Genomic DNA, 17,855 nt, shown 5'->3' with positions numbered 1-17,855 from the left:
CAATGAGGAGCGTGGCTTTGATTTAATGCCAGATATATGCATAGAAATAATATGTGGTCATGAATCCAGGCAGCACTGTAGAGAGCCTTGATTCAAAGTAGTTTTCATCCCATGGAAAGTGGCGAGCTGTTGAAGGCTTTTGAGCATGATACTCCACATGACCAGAAGAGCATTTTAAGAAGCTTAAACCACAGTGATAAAGTGGAGGTGAATTGTAAACATGAAAGAATGATGACAACAAGCACAGAAAGGAAATTATTATAATAGCCCAGGAGCAAGGTAATGAGGGCTAACAAGGACTGAGACACAGATGGGGTTTGTGTATGTGTGTCTGTGTGTAAATTCCTTATATGTGTATATATTTTATATATATATGCACATGTGTTTTTTTTTGTGTGTGTGTGTGTGTGTGTGTGTGTGTGTATGTGAGTGAAATATGTTGGAGAGGTAGGATGTAGTACTGATTGGTAAACATCCTGAGAAAGTAGTATCCTGGCATGATTCCCATTATCTGTCAAGGCAAATGTTGATTCAGAAAGGCAAGAAGATGAATTGAGAAAAGGAAGACAGGTGGGCATGACAGGATAAAGTGACTGTAAGTTTCAACTCATGTCTTGATGACCCTTCCTCACCTTGGACATTATAGCACAGGATAGGCCAAATGGGTGCATCCAAGGATACACCAAGGGGTGTCCCCAAAGAAGTCTCGCCTCTCGCCTGTTAGGAATTAGAAATGTGCAGGAAAGATTTCCAGGGACATTTTCCCTCTACTTAAGAGAACATATTTTCTAATTCTGTTGGAATTCAAGCAGTTGGTATGCAAATTGTAAATGTATTTATAATTATTAAAATGGGATGTCTAAAGGGCTCTGTAATTGATGTTTTTGTTAGCCAAGACATATATTTGTTACTGATTGTTTTTGAAAGTAATGTGGCACTTAAAAACAAATCCTTTGTTTTTCTAAAAATACAACTTCTGACCTGAATTTACTTTATTCAAGTTAATGAAATGTTACTGAATGTAAGTTTACTGTAGCAATAAACAAAACTTCCAAGTTTGACTTAGGTTTGATTGAAGGATAATATTTATAAGGACAGGTGAGATATGACAACCCTCTCCTGACATGTATTGTTAAGTTAATAATAATTCCTATTTGTGCTTATTGTACAAATTCAGAGTGATAAAATATAGAAGCTGTCATATAATTAATGTTACACCATCAGGTAGCATCCAGTGCCTTCCGAGTGTTTTCCATAAGGTTTCGTGGGAATGGACAAGCCACAGATTCATCAAAATTTATCAATGAAAATTTTATTATAACTTTATTCAGCTATCAATCACCATAAAGACTTCAGGTAGATGACTGCACCAAAAATAAATGTGAGATATTTTTTCTTTTCTTTTACAGCTGTAGAATCAATAATTGTTTTCATTAATCTATAGACAGAGCCCACTTACACCTCAGTGAGGAAAGTAAAAATATGTAGGAGGTAACAGATGGCAGAGGTTTCGGTTATGAGGTTTAACACATGTGCAGCGAACTTGTTTCACAGCTTTAAAAAGTGTAAGATGATAGCATGGAGGCTGATCCAGAGAGAAAAAAATCTACCTGACAGGCCAGAAACTACAGTTTTGTTTCATTTCCTTTGTTGGATTTAAAGGTGTAAAGACTTACTTTCAAGTAAATGTTATCAGAGATGAATATGAATTATGGATATTTAGCCCAAAGTCTTCCAGTATTTAATAAGACATGCTACATGAAATAAAGCATAAAAATAGCATAGCAACTCTCAGTGTATGTGGGAAAAGGAAAGATTTTGTTCTTCCTAAACTGTTACCGTGTGATATCGTGTATCAGTTGGCACACATTTTTTAGTTGAGAATGTGTTCTTTTGCTCTGAGGTTTCTCTCTGGAAGGAGACTCTACTGTGGCCTGTCACAGAGCCCAGGTCACCGGAATCTTTTTTAATAGAGTCACTGGAGTGCATTCTGTCTTTTCCCAGAGAGGGTAGATGCTCAGTAAATATATTGATTGATAGAAAATTGAAGAAGAAAAAAAAAAAGACCTCCTTCTGAGACTGGCTATTCCAAATCCACATAGCATCATGGGGAAGAATGGGTAACCAAATCTGCCGAGCTGAGCCACTTTTGGTTGAAATTTTGGCTTCAACTATCAGTTTCAAGGCAGGCGTTAGCTTTCTACTGCGGTGAGCTAGTCAACTTTCATTATCCTAGAACAGTGATTCTTGGGGGGCAGGGGAATTTTGCCCCCTCCAGGGAATGTTTGGCAATGTCTGGACACTCTTTTGGTTGTCATAAGTAGGGGAGGTAAGTGTACTGTCATCTAGTGGGTGAAAGCCAGGGATGTTGTTAAATGTTCTATAGTGCACAGAAACACAACAAGGAATTTATGACCAATAATGTCAGTAGTGCTGAGGTTGAGAAACCTTGCCCTAGGGGAGTACTTCTGCAGATGACATTGTCCTAAGAAAAGAGCTGGGTAATATAAATTAAATGATACAACTCAGTAATCAAAGACAGTAGGAAAGTCTCACTTTCTTAGCTTAACCAAGGAAATAAATGCTTACGAAAATTTAACCAGGAAGATTAAGAGAGTCAGTGTTTCAGGTTGAGTTAAATGAGTTTTCAACAAGGGTTCAGCTTACTAAGTTCTCTGTCTAAAAAAAGTCAATTTAAGAAATAAAACAGGAAACGTTCTGATTAATTCTGAAGTTAACATGAAAATTATCTGAGGTGGATTTTGCCTGGAAGCCCAAAGTAGAGAGTTGTGTGGCCTGCATCTGCAAAGCCCAAGGCACTGTATATATGAAAGGAGGCAGGAAGGGGGCTCAGGTTCCACTTCTTGCATGAACACTGCCTGAGTACCTAAGAGGAAGTGGGATGGCTGAGAGAACAGCTTGTGTGGAAAAGGGTTGGTGCATGGAAACAGATAATTGCTTTCTTCAAATGTCTGAAGCAGTGCTGTGTGGAGAGAGACTGTTTTACCTCCAGAGCCGGGACTAATAAGTAGATTCCAGCTCATTATTAGGAGACACTAAATCCAGTTTTCTGTTCGAATACGGCAGGCGATGGATTCTGCATTTGTAAGCCTTTCAAGCTCTAAAGTATTCAGTCCAAGGCTGTCTGACCCTCTAGGACGGCCTCAGAAAAAGGGAACATTCACTTCAGAGCCTGAGCCCTACCTAGCCTTACACTCAAGTCACTGCATCCATGAATCAGTGACCACATACATAGCCTGTTTGGCTTGTGCTGCTTATTCCATGAAATGAGTTTCTGATGACTCTGGGACTTTGGGAAGGTGAAGATAGCTAGGTCTTCAGTAGGCACTGGTACATTTCACTGTAGAAGGGATTTTCCTGCTCTTTGGAATATAGCTGTTGACCTGTAAGAGCATCTTTTCTCATTTAGAATTCGATAAAGACTTCAAGAAATGTTACAGTTTTCTCCAGGCGCAGAGGCACTGAGAGACACAGGGACATTTCAAGTGCTGAAGTTATACTTGGGGAAGGAGGATACATTAACTCCCATTTAGAGAGGAATGATTTTTGAATATAAGAGATTTAAATCCTGACTGTGGTTTATAATTCATAAAGGGGAGACTTGGATAGATGGAAATAATGTCAAGAAAAGCATTTTAAATTGCAGTTTTTGTTTCTGTGACAAAAGCGCTCTCCTTGTGGGGAATAATCTCTTTTTGTCTGTTGATTTCTTTTTTAATACATAAAAATAAGTGGTATTGTGGCAATTGCAGATTGTTCAGCTATTAATGCTATTTACTGAAACGCATTTTAAAGATAACATTGTTTTCTAAAGAAGCAATAAACAACAGTTTTTCTTTTGTTCTCCCATGGAAAAAATATCCTTTAGTAGGTATTTGTGGGCTAAAGAAATGTTAGCAAAAGAGAACCTTTTAATAATAAGACATTAAAACAAAATACCTACCATTTTCCTGTGTGCTGGAGTCTAGTTGAACACATGCAGCATGGTCCCTTCATCAAGACCCAATGCCTTGTGCCACCTATTTGCTTCCCTTCCTTGGTTCCCATGGCATACCCGCTGTTCCCATCATGCAGGAGCCCTGTGCTCTCGGTGGCCTCATTCTTAGCTATGAGTAGCTCTCCCCTCCCCTAACAAGTCATTGCTGGAAGGCAGGGGCTGCCTCAGAGCCTCACAGCAACTAACGTGGTACCTTCAACTCAGTTAGCACTTGAGGATTTCAAATGATCCTGGAAAATTAATATTTTAATAAGATCATGAATAAAAGTTGCTGTTATTTAATAAAAATAATAATTACGAACTTTGGAATTTACAAAATGCTTTCTCCTTTGCTCTTTTGAAAAGTATAACAGGGCATGATGCATTTTCATTCCCATTTTACAGATGATGAAATTGTTGTTCAGAAGGTAAAGTATCTGCCCAAGTTCAGAGAGCAAATTGTATCTTTTACTGGAATTTTATCTTTAAAGCCCTCCTCCTTCTATTTCCGCATTAGCTAAAAAATCTACACTTAAAACACCTTCATTTAAAGAAAAAGTTGTGTTTAAGCCCCTAAAATGAATTTTGTTATGTGTACATTGAAAATCAAAATGTAAAATAAGTATTCCTAGAATTTGAAGCAGCAAGCCATTTGTCCACTATTTAGAGGTTGATTGACCTCTTTGCTTTCTGCCATGGTGAAATTTGTATATGGTGGGCTTTTCATCATAGGATGGCGGGACAGGTGTAGTGTCTGGTTTGTGGGTATTGCCGTTTTGCTAATGGATGTGGCCTGAGGTTTCTCCATAAGCAGGTTGATAAAGCTGGCTTCCTTTGGGATTGTTCTCTCAAATTTAAGCCATTCTTGAGAGCTCTTTGTCTAAACACAAATTGTCTAAATGGGAGGGGTGGGAGATTGTCATTCTAATTCATCCAGGCCTCCACCCACATTAGTGGAGACTCCCAGAATTGAATGACCACAGGGTTGCCCTCTGTTTTTTTGCAGAGCACAAAAATGTTGAGAGCTTCAGTTTTGCTGCTTTGTGCAGGGGGAGTAATTTTACTTGTAAGAAAATAAACTAGAGAGCATGCATTTTGTGTTTTCTTAGAATGAAAAGAATGGATAATAATCATATTCTAACACTAATCTCTTTACTGATATGGGAACAAACCAGAAGATGTGGGAAGTAACAAACAGAAGTCATTTTTCTATTGTTAATCTGTTCTTGGGCATAGGCTGGGAAACATCCTGGCAAAAGTCAGTACCATGAAGCAGACTCGTTTTCACCCAAACCTGAGAGCCAGGCTTCCTGATTTCACCTTATGAGAAGGAAGCATGTTTAAATGCATGGGACATGCTAGTCTGTGATGGCATTAGAAGCCCTGAGCTTTTTTTTTTTTTTTTAAGCAGAGTTGAGATCACAGATAAATGAGCATAGAAGCCACAAAGAACTGGTATATGTTCTCTAGTGTTCATTTTCAGGGAAGAATGGGAATCTTAATTTGTTGCTGGAATCTTGGTAAATTTCTTTTTTTTTTTTTACCCAAAAGATCTTTCTAATGCATTTCCCCTCAGCGCCCCGAGCCTCCTCACATAATTCCACACCCCCTTATCCCCCATGCCCAGTAATTTCCTAAGAAGATGGCTTTGGTGGAAGACCTGTCTTTATTTTGAAGTTAGCATTTTATGAGCCATTTCCTTCATCTGATAATACTTCTATGAGAGTAGGAGTTGTGTGTTTATTTTTGGAAGCATATTTTTAAGCTGAAGCAATCATTTGTTGACTTCACTTGAAAGTATAGTTTTAAAAGATGTTATTTGCGTTTTTAAATGATTATTAGGTAAAGTGAGTGAGATGAAAGAAGAATTCATGTTTCAAAACTAAGTAAGTCCTCAAAATAGTGCTGTGCAGTCTGGGCGCGGTGGCTCATCCCTGTAATCGCAGCACTTTGGGAGGCCCAGGCAAGTGGATCACCTGAGGTCAGGAGTTCAAGACCAGCCTGGCCAACATGGTGAAGCCCCATCTCTACGAAAAATACAGAAAATTAGTCGGGTGTAGTGGCGGATGCCTGTAATTCCAGCTGCTTGTGAGGCTGAGGCCGGAGAATTGCTTGAACCCGGGAGGTGGAGGTTGCAGCGAGCCGAGATTGCACCACTGCACTCCAGCCTGGTCAATGAGAGCGAAACTTCGTCTCAAAAAAACAAAAAAAAATAGTGCTGTGCACTATATATGAGGCCCATTTTTCAGGAATATTAAATGGTGCTTCATTGACCCTGACTTAACATTTTCCCTTCCTGTAAGGAGCAGACATGCTTGGGTTTGTGTTTGAACCTTGCTGGTAACTACAGTTCTGGCCTTGATTGATACCGTTCTCGGTGTCTGTTAAATTAAAAGATTGAATGATGATCTCTTGGATCTCTTTTCTAAGTTTTTGTGGTTCCAAAGGAATAAATTAAATACCTTTGTTACCCAAATTCAGTAGTGTTGTGTTTTCCCTACTGATGTTTTCTACTTCATTCTGGGGGTAACATAGTGTGCAGTTGGGTCCTAATCTAGATTCCAACATTAGAATGAGAAGATTATTTTACTTGGCATCATTGGCAGTGTTGATTAAATCTTTACTATGCCCTTGCAGCCATGACATTAAGGAACACCTACCTGACTGTGTTAAGTCTGTGGTTTCACCCAAGTGTTTCTTTTTAATATTCTAAGAAGAATGTATTTCTAGCAGATGCATTCTTGAGACGGTGTGAATAATAAACCTGAGAAAAGTATAGTTTTCTGACTTGGGAGTACCTATATTTGTGTGTGCACATTTGACTCATTTTGGCAATTCTTACCTTAGTATTTACTTACATGATTATACACTGTTAAGTGCATTCTACTTACCCATTTTTTTTTTTTTTTTGAGATGAAGTCTCCCTCTGTCACCCAGGCCGGAGTGCAGTGGCACAATCTTGGCTCACTGCAACCTCCGCCTCCCAGGTTCAAGCAATTCCCTGCCTCAGCCACCTGAGTAGCTGGGATTACAGGTGCCCACCACCACACCTGGCTAATTTTTGTATTTTTAGTAGAGATGGGGTTTCACCGTCTTGGCCAGGCTGGTCTTGAACTCCTGACCTCAGGTGATCCACCCACCTCGACCTCCCAAAGTGCTGTGATTACAGGCATGAGCCACCACGCTCGGCCACCCATCCTTTTATCTGTGATGGCACTGACCCTGTTTTTGCTTCTGCTAGAGAATATTGTAAAGCTGTAGAGGAGGGGGTGGAGGAGACAAACAGAGACACTTGCCTCAGTTTAGCCTCTTCTAAGACAAGCAGCTGGGCATCTCAGAAAAAGATTTTAGTATCCTCCTACCCCAGCCCTCCCTCATCCCCAGCGCCCAGTAACTTTCTTGGTGCTGTATGAATGCCTTTCTGGGTAGACTTATCCCTGAGCTTTGGCCATGAGGCCTGATCTTCTTTTGGAGTGCTGTACCAGCGTCTAGCACTTAGAACACCTTACACATGAGTCTGATGCAACTGAGTCGCTTCCACTGTTATCACTTACTGGCAACAACTTGTTGAAGCCCTCATTTGCTAAAGTCTCATTGTGAGGATTTAATAACTGCCCTTGAGCATCTGCATCAACCTCATTAAGCAAGCCTGTTGTACAAACTGTAATAGTGTAGATTTGAAGCTTATCAGGGTCATGACTAAGACAGTCATTACATAGTCAGGCCACAGCATCTTCAAGGCACTGTTGGTGCAGCTGGTAAGTCACTTCTTTCCATGACCTTACAACAGTTTTCCTCATCTTATGGAATTATAAATGTGCCAGAATTTCCTAATAGGTTTGCCCTCTCCCTGTCAGTCTCCTCAGTGAGCTGTGAAGTGCCCATTATAGGAAGCACACGTGAAAGACAGCAGCCCCTCTTGATCTGTGGGCTTCAGGCAGGGTGTTATGTTGGTCAGAGAAAAGGGGCTTTATGTTTTGTTCATATAGCAAAGGACTTGGAGCTGAGGGAGCGAGCTGATTCATGTGATGGAGAATCATTTCTTTCTTAGAGGCCCTGATCTCACAGCACCCTGAGCATCCTTGCAGAAAGCACTCATTTGCTGCTGCAAAATGCAGCAAAAAGGTTGCTCTGGGCTTGTTTGCCACATCATAGGCTCTGGCTTTCTTCTCACCAAAGAAATAACAGGCATTTCCATTTTAAACTCTGGTGTTCTCCCTAAGATCAGGGGCAAGACAAGGATGTCTTTTCTCACCACGTTTCAACAGTGTACCAGAGATTCTAGACAGGGAAATTAGGTAAGAAAATGAAATAAAACCCATTCAAACTAGAAAGGAAAATGAAAGATATGTATATTGAAAGACTGTATGATCTTGTATTTGGAAAAGCTCAAGAAATACACACACACTTAAAAAGGAAACCTACTAGAACTAATAAATTATGTAAGATTGCAGGATACAAGATCAATATATAAAAATCAACTGTATTTTTATACAGCAGAAATAGACAATTTGGAAATGAAATTAAGAAAGCAATCATATTTACAGTAGCACCAAAAAGAATAAAATACTTAGTAATAAATTTAACCCAGGACTTGCAAGATGTATACACTGAAAACTGCAAACCTTGCCATAGGACATTAAAAACTACCTAAATAAATGGAAAAATATCTGTGGATCAGAAGACTTAATATTATTAAGATAACAATACTCTCCAAAGTGATATGTAGCTTCCATACAATCCCTATCAAAATTTCAATGGTGTTTTTTGCAGAAATGGAAAAACTGATCCTAAATTTCATATGGAATTGCAGGGAATCCTGAATAACCAAAGCCATCTCAAAAAGGAACAAAATTAGAGAATTACTAGTTTCCTATTTCAAAAGATCCTAAAAAGCTAGAGTAATCCAAACAGTGTCGTCCTGGTAAAAGGTTAGACGTATAGATCAATGGAATAGAATTGAGAGTCTAGAAGTAAACTTATACGCCCATAGTCAGCTGATTTTTTGACAAGGGTGCAAAGACAATTCAGTTGGAAAAGAATAGTCAATTCAACAGGTGATGCTGAGACAACTGGATACTCACATGCAAATGGATGAAGTTGGACCCCTACCTCACACCATATACACAGATTAACTCAAAATGGTTCTATGTCCTAAGTATAAGAGCTAAAATGGCAAAACTCTTAGAAAGGAAAGGACTAAATCTCCGTGACCTTGGATTTGCCAATAGACTTTTATTTATTTATTTATTTATTTATTTTTTTTTTTTTTGAGGCGGAGTCTCGCTCTGCCGCCCAGGCTGGAGTGCAGTGGCCGGATCTCAGCTCACTGCAAGCTCCGCCTCCCGGGTTCACGCCATTCTCCTGCCTCAGCCTCCCGAGCAGCTGGGACTACAGGCGCCCGCCACCTCGCCCGGCTAGTTTTCTGTCTTTTTTAGTAGAGATGGGGTTTCACCGTGTCAGCCAGGATGGTCTCGATCTCCTGACCTCGTGATCCGCCCGTCTCGGCCTCCCAAAGTGCTGGGATTACAGGCTTGAGCCACCGCGCCCGGCCTGCCAATAGACTTTTAGATATGAAACCAAATATGCAAGCAACAGAAGAAAAAATGGATAAATTATCATTCATCAAAATTAAAATCTTTTGTGCTTCAAAAGATGCTGTCAAGCAAGTGAAACTACAACCCACAAAATATTTGAAATTATATAGCTGATTAGGGCCTAGTATCCAGAATATATAAAGAAGTCTTACCCAGTCAGGCGCAATGGCTCATGCCTGTTATCCCAACACTTTCGGAGGCTGAGACAGGTGGATTGCTTGAGGCCAGGGGTTTGAGACCTGCCTGGACAACGTGGTGAAACCCCACCTCTACCAAAAATACAAAAATTAGCCAGCCTTATGACCTAGTCTCAAAAATAAACAAATAAATGAAAATTTTAAAAATTAAGGAAGTCTTACAACTCAGCAACAAAAAGACAGCCCAAATAAAAAATGGGTGAAAGATATAGACTTAAACTTCTCCAGAGAAGATATAAAAATGGCCAAGAAGAAAATGAAAAGGTGCTTAGCATCATTATTCACCAGAGAAATTCAAATCAAAACCAGTCAAAAGGTAGAAACAGCTTAAATGTCCATCAACTGATGAAAAGATGAACAAAATCTCGTATATCGATACAATGGAATATTAATTTGAAGGAATTAAGTATTATTAACTAAGAAGGAATAAAGTATTATGTGCCACAACATGGATGAACCTTGAAAACATGTTAAGTAAAAGAAACCATACACAAAATGCGATATATATTGTAAGATTCCATATTCTGAAATATCCGGGGTAGGCAGATTCATGGAGACAGGAAGTAGACTAGTAGTCGCCAGTTACTGGGTATGTGAGAAATGGGAAATAGCTGCTGGTGGGTATAGGCTTCATTTTGGGGTAATGAAATGCTCCCAAATTAGTTAGTGGTGACGGTTGCACAATTCTGTGAATACACTAAAAACGACTGAATTGTACACTTTATAGGGTGAACTTCATTATATATGAATATATATCTTGAAGCTGTTACTAAGAGAAAGAGGCAGGTTAGACATATTAGTGACTTATCAACTTCTTTATAAAATAAAATTCATGTACAGTGTTCCTTAAGTAAATCTATATCCCACATGTTTTGAAGCAGAACAGTCCATCTTCATCTGTTTAAAGGCCAGCCAAGTTTTTCTTTATAGATAAGCAGTTATAAAAAATATTCAAGGTTCTCCTTTTGAGCTTGAGCATCACAGTGCCTTTTTCTGCCATCTGTCCACTTGTTCTGTCGCTCCTGAAATCCTGATACTGTGCAAATGCTCAGAACAGCTCCTGTGGCCTGAGGAATTTGTTGCGTGTTTCCCATTCCCTAAGGCATGCTGCTGTCAAGGAAATTCAGTGTCTTCTTCATAGCAGTTCTGCTGGTGAGAAGTTCTAGGTATTATGTTTTGTTTGGTTTTGGTTTTTTTAAAGACAGGTTCCCTATCTGTCGCCTGGGCTGGAATGCAGTCTTAAAATTACAGCTCATTGCAGCCTTGATGTCCCAGGCTCAAGTGATCCTCCCAGCTCATCTTCCCAAGTAGCTGGGACCACAGGAGTTTACCACACCACACCTGGGTAATTTTTTTTATTTTTTATAGAGGCAGGGTCTTGATATGTCGCCCAGGCTGGTTTTGAACTCCTGGGCTCAAATGATCCCCTGCCTTGGCTTCCTGAAGTGCTAGAATTATAGGTATAAGCTACCATGCCCAGCCACTAGGCCGTTTTGATTCTCTAGGTGCAGAACCCAATTACTCTGTCCTGTAATATTTCTCCTGACTTTTGTAACATAGTTGTACTCTAGCAAGTCACATTGTGTACAACACTTGTTAAAATCTCTGCTTTTTTCCCCAGGCAGATGTACCAAGTTAGCCATTTTAATACATAATGTAAAGCACGTACCACATATTTGGCCCCAATCATCAAAGTAATTGATGTAATCAGCTTTGTCCTGCTATCTTTTTATTCTCAGCGACTTTTCTGGAAATGAAGTATTGGTGCTGTGCTCTGCCGTGTTGTTTTGTTTTGTTTTTTAAAAGGTCATGTTGATTTGATTTATTTTTTAATCATCAGAAGCCAGGTAGCAACTTGTGGTATGTAAAGTACGTCCTTGTGCCCTAAGCTGAAGGAGCAGAGACCCACTAGCAGAAATGAGAGAATCAGGCTTTGGAGCTTTGAGGTATCTTCAAATCTGGTCTTCTGGTAACTAAAAATTTCTCGTCACTCAGCATTTCTGAATGTCAGGCGGGCAATAACTAATACTTAAAAATATGTCCAGAAGTACTACAGGATCGTGGCTGTCTTCATTGTTAAAGTTTAAATTATAATCATATTTAGTATGAATGTATTCCTCTGCGTTCACATTTTTTATAATTAATTATCCAAGTATAGAATGAATCATAACCTTTTTGTTAGCCAGATTACTGGGATAAACGGATCCCAACCTTACCCTCTTTACCAAATAAAAGAGCTTCCTATAGAATTTCCTAGGTAAAAGACAGGCATCTTCTCTAAAAAACAGTGATGAATTCATCTAACTGTGTAGTGTTTAGTTTTCTTTAAGTAAAAAGTTAAATGAGGAATTGAGTGATTTTTCATATGCAGATTTTATTTCTTGATGATTGTGTCTGGCCTCGTAGAGGGACGGAGTGACTTTAGGTGGAATAACCGGATCTGTTTGCTCTTGAGAAGCAGGCGTGAGTCCACGAAGGAAAGGCAGGGAGACAGATGGCTGGCTATTGTGTTACAACCATCATCTGCTGGGCCCTGAGCAAATATTAAGTGAATAATATATATGTAATTGGTGTGAAAGTACAGTTGCAACATTTCTAATACGGTTTGGAGGAGGGCTACTTCTTGAACATTTGTGTTTTATAGAATGCTAAGTTGAAATGTTTTTGTTTTTAGGGTTAATCCATTTTAAACTGCTTTAAAGTGAACATTTTTCCCCCATTTTGACACCACTGTGCAATATTTTGAATTGAAATGGCCTGTAATCGCCCTTTTTTATTTTCCATAACAACATGAGCACTAAATTATAGCTGTGCAATTATGTAAACAATGGAAATGCTTCCAGAATGAATCCTTCCTTTTAAATTTTCATTTTGTGTAATTGTTGGAAGGTTTGGAGCCATAATAAACAAAATTATTTTACACATTTATCGCTCTAAAGGTCAATTATAAGGGAACTAAAGAAACAACACTATGCAAAATGAATAAACCAATTTCTGTTGCCATCACCATATGTTTTTCTTATCACTTATGGTTTTTCCAGTTACTGTGTACATAGCATTCAATTAAAGCGATTCATTTACCAGGCTGAATATGGTTTGTGTTTATAGAACTGTGCTTTGGAGGAGAGGAAACAACACGCCTCTATTTGAATTACCTGATTTTTTGCAAGATCAGTGATAAGAGACAGATGTTCTCACCAGTTACTTTCTCATAACCACAATCTTTTGATAAGCTGCAAATTCACAGTTATCATCTTAGTGATCTTTTCACACTCAACGTATAGTATGCACTTGGACTTCTAACCAGAACAAGAGAAAAATACTGGTTTGGTGATCTGTTCACTATATTGCAACATTTTGCAGAATGAATTTTAATTTCTTTGAACAAAAGCATGTGAAAGATCTTTGTCTATGTGTCATATGTTCAACTCTCAAAAATAAACCTCATTTTATTTTAGATTCCATATATCATTGAGCCTATTGTTTAGTTTGTGGTTTAGTCTATTTAACGTGTGAAAAAGAAACTAATTCTTGCTATAAAACTAACTTGAACTTCTTTGTATTAAGTTCTAGAACTCCTAGAAAAATGAATCCTAGAAAATCTAAAATGATAATTTTCCTGTTTTTCTTTTAGTATTTGCCTTGTAAAACACTGTGGCTAATTGCCGTAATGCTTTGTTAAGAGTGTTGCTTGAAAGCACTAATTTCTAGAACTTTTGAATTTCTGGGATAATGTGTGATCTAAGAGGCTTGTTTGTGTGCCACCTTTGAAGTGTCTTAAACTATTCTTTCTGTAGATCAGCAAAGTAATAGTTCACTGAATTATATAAACTACACCTGTAAAGTAAATTTTACAAAGTAAAACTCTTCAGAGTCCTTCTCTTTTTGAAAAATAATTATTTAATTGCTACTGTATTTACTTCTTTATGGCTCTTTTCATTTTACAAAGGCGTATGTTCTTATCTGCTATCCCATTACATACAACTCCGTAAGGGAGTATCATTCCATTTTATGGAAGAGAAGCATGAAGCTCTGGGTATGACTTGATCTGCCCACAGTCACACAAGGTTTTGAACCTAGGCCTCATGGCTCAAGTTCTAGAGTTCTTTTCACCACGCTAGAGTGCAGGGCTGTTTCTCACTAGCCATCTCAGTGGAGGCAGCGCTGAATAGCATCGAATCACACAGTACAAAGGATGGCCCCTTTCCTCCTCTCTGCAGGTCCTTGTGATACTCTTAGGTAGGCCAGCTGGAGTTGAGAGAAGTAGTTTTCTCACACCACCCTGACATTGCATTCTGTGCTCATATTTAACAAGGAGAGCTGGTCTCAGACCCAGAGTCTTCATCAGAGGATGATATTTTTAGCAAAAATTTAGCAGCATTGGTTACTATCATTGTATTACTTGAGTTACTTTTTACTTATGAGAAAGGATACACATAAGTTTTTCAGAACAATTGGGCCATTATTCTAAGCAAAGTAACTCGGGAATGGAAAACCAAACATTGTATGTTCTCTCTCGTAAGTGGGAGCTAGCTCTGAGTATGCAGAGGCATAAGAATAATACAGTGGACTTTGGGGACTTGGGGGAAAGGGTGGGAGATGGTGAGGGACAAAAGACTACAAATTGGGTACAGTGTTTACTGCTCGGGTGATAGGTGCACCAAAATCTCACAAATCATCACTAAAGAACTTACTCATCTGACCAAATAGCACCTGTTCCCCAAAAACCTATGGAAATAAAAAAATTAAAACATGAGTCACTTTGAAAACCCTGTTAGGCAAGTAATGTTCACTTTGGACAGGGAGATGGCAAAAGGCATGAGGGTTGCATATGAATGACTGATGTCTGAGAGCATCATCCTGTCCCATGTATATATAAAGCCCTGGAGGCTGTAAGGGAGGTTTCAGATTTTTATTATATTTTTCAAAGACTCCTGTTATAGCTGTGTCTTAATGTATGGTGGGGAAGGTGAAAGAAGGATTCTACTGAGTTAGGAAATCAGTGGGGCATTTTGTGGATGTCCTGCTGCTGGGAATATGCAGTGGCTCTTCTTTGAGTACCACATGGTTATTCCTAATTTTAAAATGTTATCACAAAGATACAATCTTCGAGTTGTTCCATTTCAGTGTGGAGAAGCAACATAAGCAGGCATATGGCCATAATTTGGCTGACTGGTCATATAGTTCCCTCTTTAACCCCCCCCATTTACTCTCCCCCAGTGCTGTCTTTGGCGACTTCACACAGGCGCTGTGTCTCCTCAGGGCGCTGTCTTACGTGGGTGGCAGGGTAGGGTAGGCTAGCCATCTGTTATTTTGCCCTCTTTTTCCAACCTTCTTGCTCATAGTAGCAGGTTCCGTTGAAGTGATTGGCTGAAGTCCAGGGAGTGGGGGAGCCATGTGACTTTATCTCAGCTACATGCCTATCTACTGTCTTTAGCATCAGTATAGCAACTGAGTAATATTTTTTGAATGCCCTATTTTACAGATTATTGCCTTTATACGTACAAATCTTATGATGCAAAATGGATTCATTTACAAATTGTGGTGTTAGCTTGTTAAAGGATTTAGTTCATAATTCCCATAAATTTAGCCTAGAAAAGCATTTTTTAATTAAAACTCTAAATTCCAGTGGTGAAAATGGGCTTATTTGATTCAAATATGTGCTAAAGATTTTTAAAGCCCGCAAGCTTCAAGGTTTAGTTTCCCATCTCAACAGATGGAATTAACACAAACATAACAAAGTTAACATCATGGTTGTTTGCATTATTAATCTTCAAATGCATGGCATTCTGCTACCTTGCTAGCCAGGTTTGCACGAATCCTTTCATTGCAACATATGTCAACAGAAATGTGCTTCCATCTGCTGCCGGATAGCTTGATGCCTGATATTCCGAGACAAGGCCCAGCACAATGAGTACCTCTGTGAGTAATTACAGGTGTGTGGTGAGGAGCCTAGGGCATTAATCAGAGGCTTAATTATGAAAAAGGTGGATCTTTTGTTCCACTCTTGGATCCTGAGTTTACCACACACTTTCTAAACTGCAGCATCCATCTGCTCGGTCCCTTAGAATGTTTGCCTTGACTGATACGGACCTTAAAGTGTATCAAAGGACGTGATTAAAGTAGGCTTAAACATTAACCTGGAAGAAGCGTGGTTCATGGTTTTTTTCCCTTCCTTCCTTCCTTTTTTACTTATCTATCTATCTGTTTATTTCTGGTGTAGGAAAAAAGTCTGCTGAAATGCTAAAACTTTGAATTAGTACTTGCTAAACTATTTACTATATGTGAACTCTACTGAATTAAGCATTATACAGTAATTTTAAGAATGTAAAGGTCAAGATTTGTAGAAACTAAGACCCATGTAAGGAAAAAGAAGTCTTAGGAAAAATGGTTTGTGAACATATACAAATATTTTTAGGAAGATAAGTTGTTAAATAAAGTTATTTTTATTATGACAGACTTAACATGTTAGAATTTAGCATGTAACTACTGCTTTGCTCTAATGTGATACTGATAGAATTAAATCAGGATTATTTTTAAGGATTTTTAAGATAACCACACTGAAATCTAAGAAAAAAAACTAGGATTGTGTGTGTGTGTGTGTGTGTGTATGTGTGTGTTTTGCTTCTTACTCTTATATTGAGACTATAATAAGTTGTGAAACTATAAGTCACGTAACTATAATATAGTCATGTAACATTTTAGTCAGTGGCAAACCACATATATGATGGTGGTCCTATAAGATTATAGTGCTGTATTTTTACTGAACCTTTTCTGTGTCTAGATGTGGTTTGATATGCAGATAGTTTCCATTGTGTTACCATTGCCTGTACTATTCGGTATAGTAACATGTTGTGCACATTTTTAGCCTGGATGTGTAGTAGGCATCTATCATCTAGGTTTGTGTAAGTCACTCTATGATGTTCACAAGATGATGAAATTGCCTAACAGCACATTTCTTAGAATGTATCCTCGTCATAAAGTGACACAACTGTACTTCAGTGTGTGTTTTTATTAATGTACGTGGCCAACAGCTGCATAAGTTTGTGATTTGTGGTTTTCTTACTAATTCCTGTTACACACACACACACACACACACCCTTGCACAGATGGCTTCAGAGATGTGGCCTGGCCATGGATGGCGTGAATGCTGTCCAGTGGTGGACCCCTGATCTGCCACAGGCAAGAATTAGATATCTGCTTCAGACCAGAGCCAGGGGTGAGGGGCATCCAGCCATCAGTGAGAGGCCATCACAGACACAGGAACACAAGGTGTCTAGGGCAGATGATACTCTTCACACTGCACTCTGTGCAAAAGGCCACTAGTGCACTTTGTACTTGCACCGAGATCACACATATATTCAGAACCTTGCTGATTCCCTGACCTTAGCATTTCACTCATTACAACATTACCTTCGCACTCTGCATATTCCCATTTCTTAACACATAAAACTATCTGAAGAGTGAAATTGTCCATCTCGTTGCCTACTTTAAGATATTTTAATGTAACTGTGTGCTTTAACTGTGGCAAATTGAAAGCTAAAGACAGGACATATGTTTTGTTTTAGTGATAGATATTTGAGGGTTTTAATTGCATATTTACCTCATTACTCCTGTAGCTTGTCCAAGGAGCCTACCTTTACATGGAAGACAGAAGAAATGTCTAGTCTCAGAGTCATGGTTTAGATTTTGCATAATTCATCTTACAACTTGGTGTCTCCAATCTCTCACCTTTAAAATGGGTACAATAACCCTTGGAGTAGCTCAGTTTCCAATATCTCTTTCATTGAAAAATTTCTGTGATCTGTGCTGTCTTAGATTATTATACAGTGGTCATATGTACCACTACAAACACTACTTTGGAATTTTGTGTTTGAACATTACAATTGTGTTTTCTTATCTTCCCTTTTAGGATATCTTAAACACCATCATAAGGCACTGTCCACCCCGCTTTTTCTCCCTGGGTTTTCCTGGCTTCTCAATGCTGGTGGGGGACTTCATCACAGCCGCTGCCAGGGTCCTTAGCACAGACATGTTGACGGTGAGTATGACAATGCTCAGCAT

The 17,855-nt window shown here is 38.9% G+C and overlaps 1 protein-coding gene across 1 annotated transcript in view; it reads left to right on the top strand.

The window, feature by feature from the left end:
* The window catches only part of RALGAPA2 (Ral GTPase activating protein catalytic alpha subunit 2), a 321,348-nt gene that overhangs the window by 147,412 nt on the left and 156,081 nt on the right, over positions 1-17,855 (top strand). The window contains exon 24 of the mRNA XM_025399680.1: positions 17,704-17,832. Within this exon, the coding sequence (XP_025255465.1) occupies positions 17,704-17,832 (129 nt within the window). The remainder of the gene's footprint in view (positions 1-17,703; positions 17,833-17,855) is intronic.

Source organism: Theropithecus gelada, chromosome 10, assembly GCF_003255815.1.
Source record: "Theropithecus gelada isolate Dixy chromosome 10, Tgel_1.0, whole genome shotgun sequence".
Taxonomy (NCBI): domain Eukaryota; kingdom Metazoa; phylum Chordata; class Mammalia; order Primates; family Cercopithecidae; genus Theropithecus; species Theropithecus gelada.
This window is presented reverse-complemented; position numbering and strand designations above follow the sequence as displayed.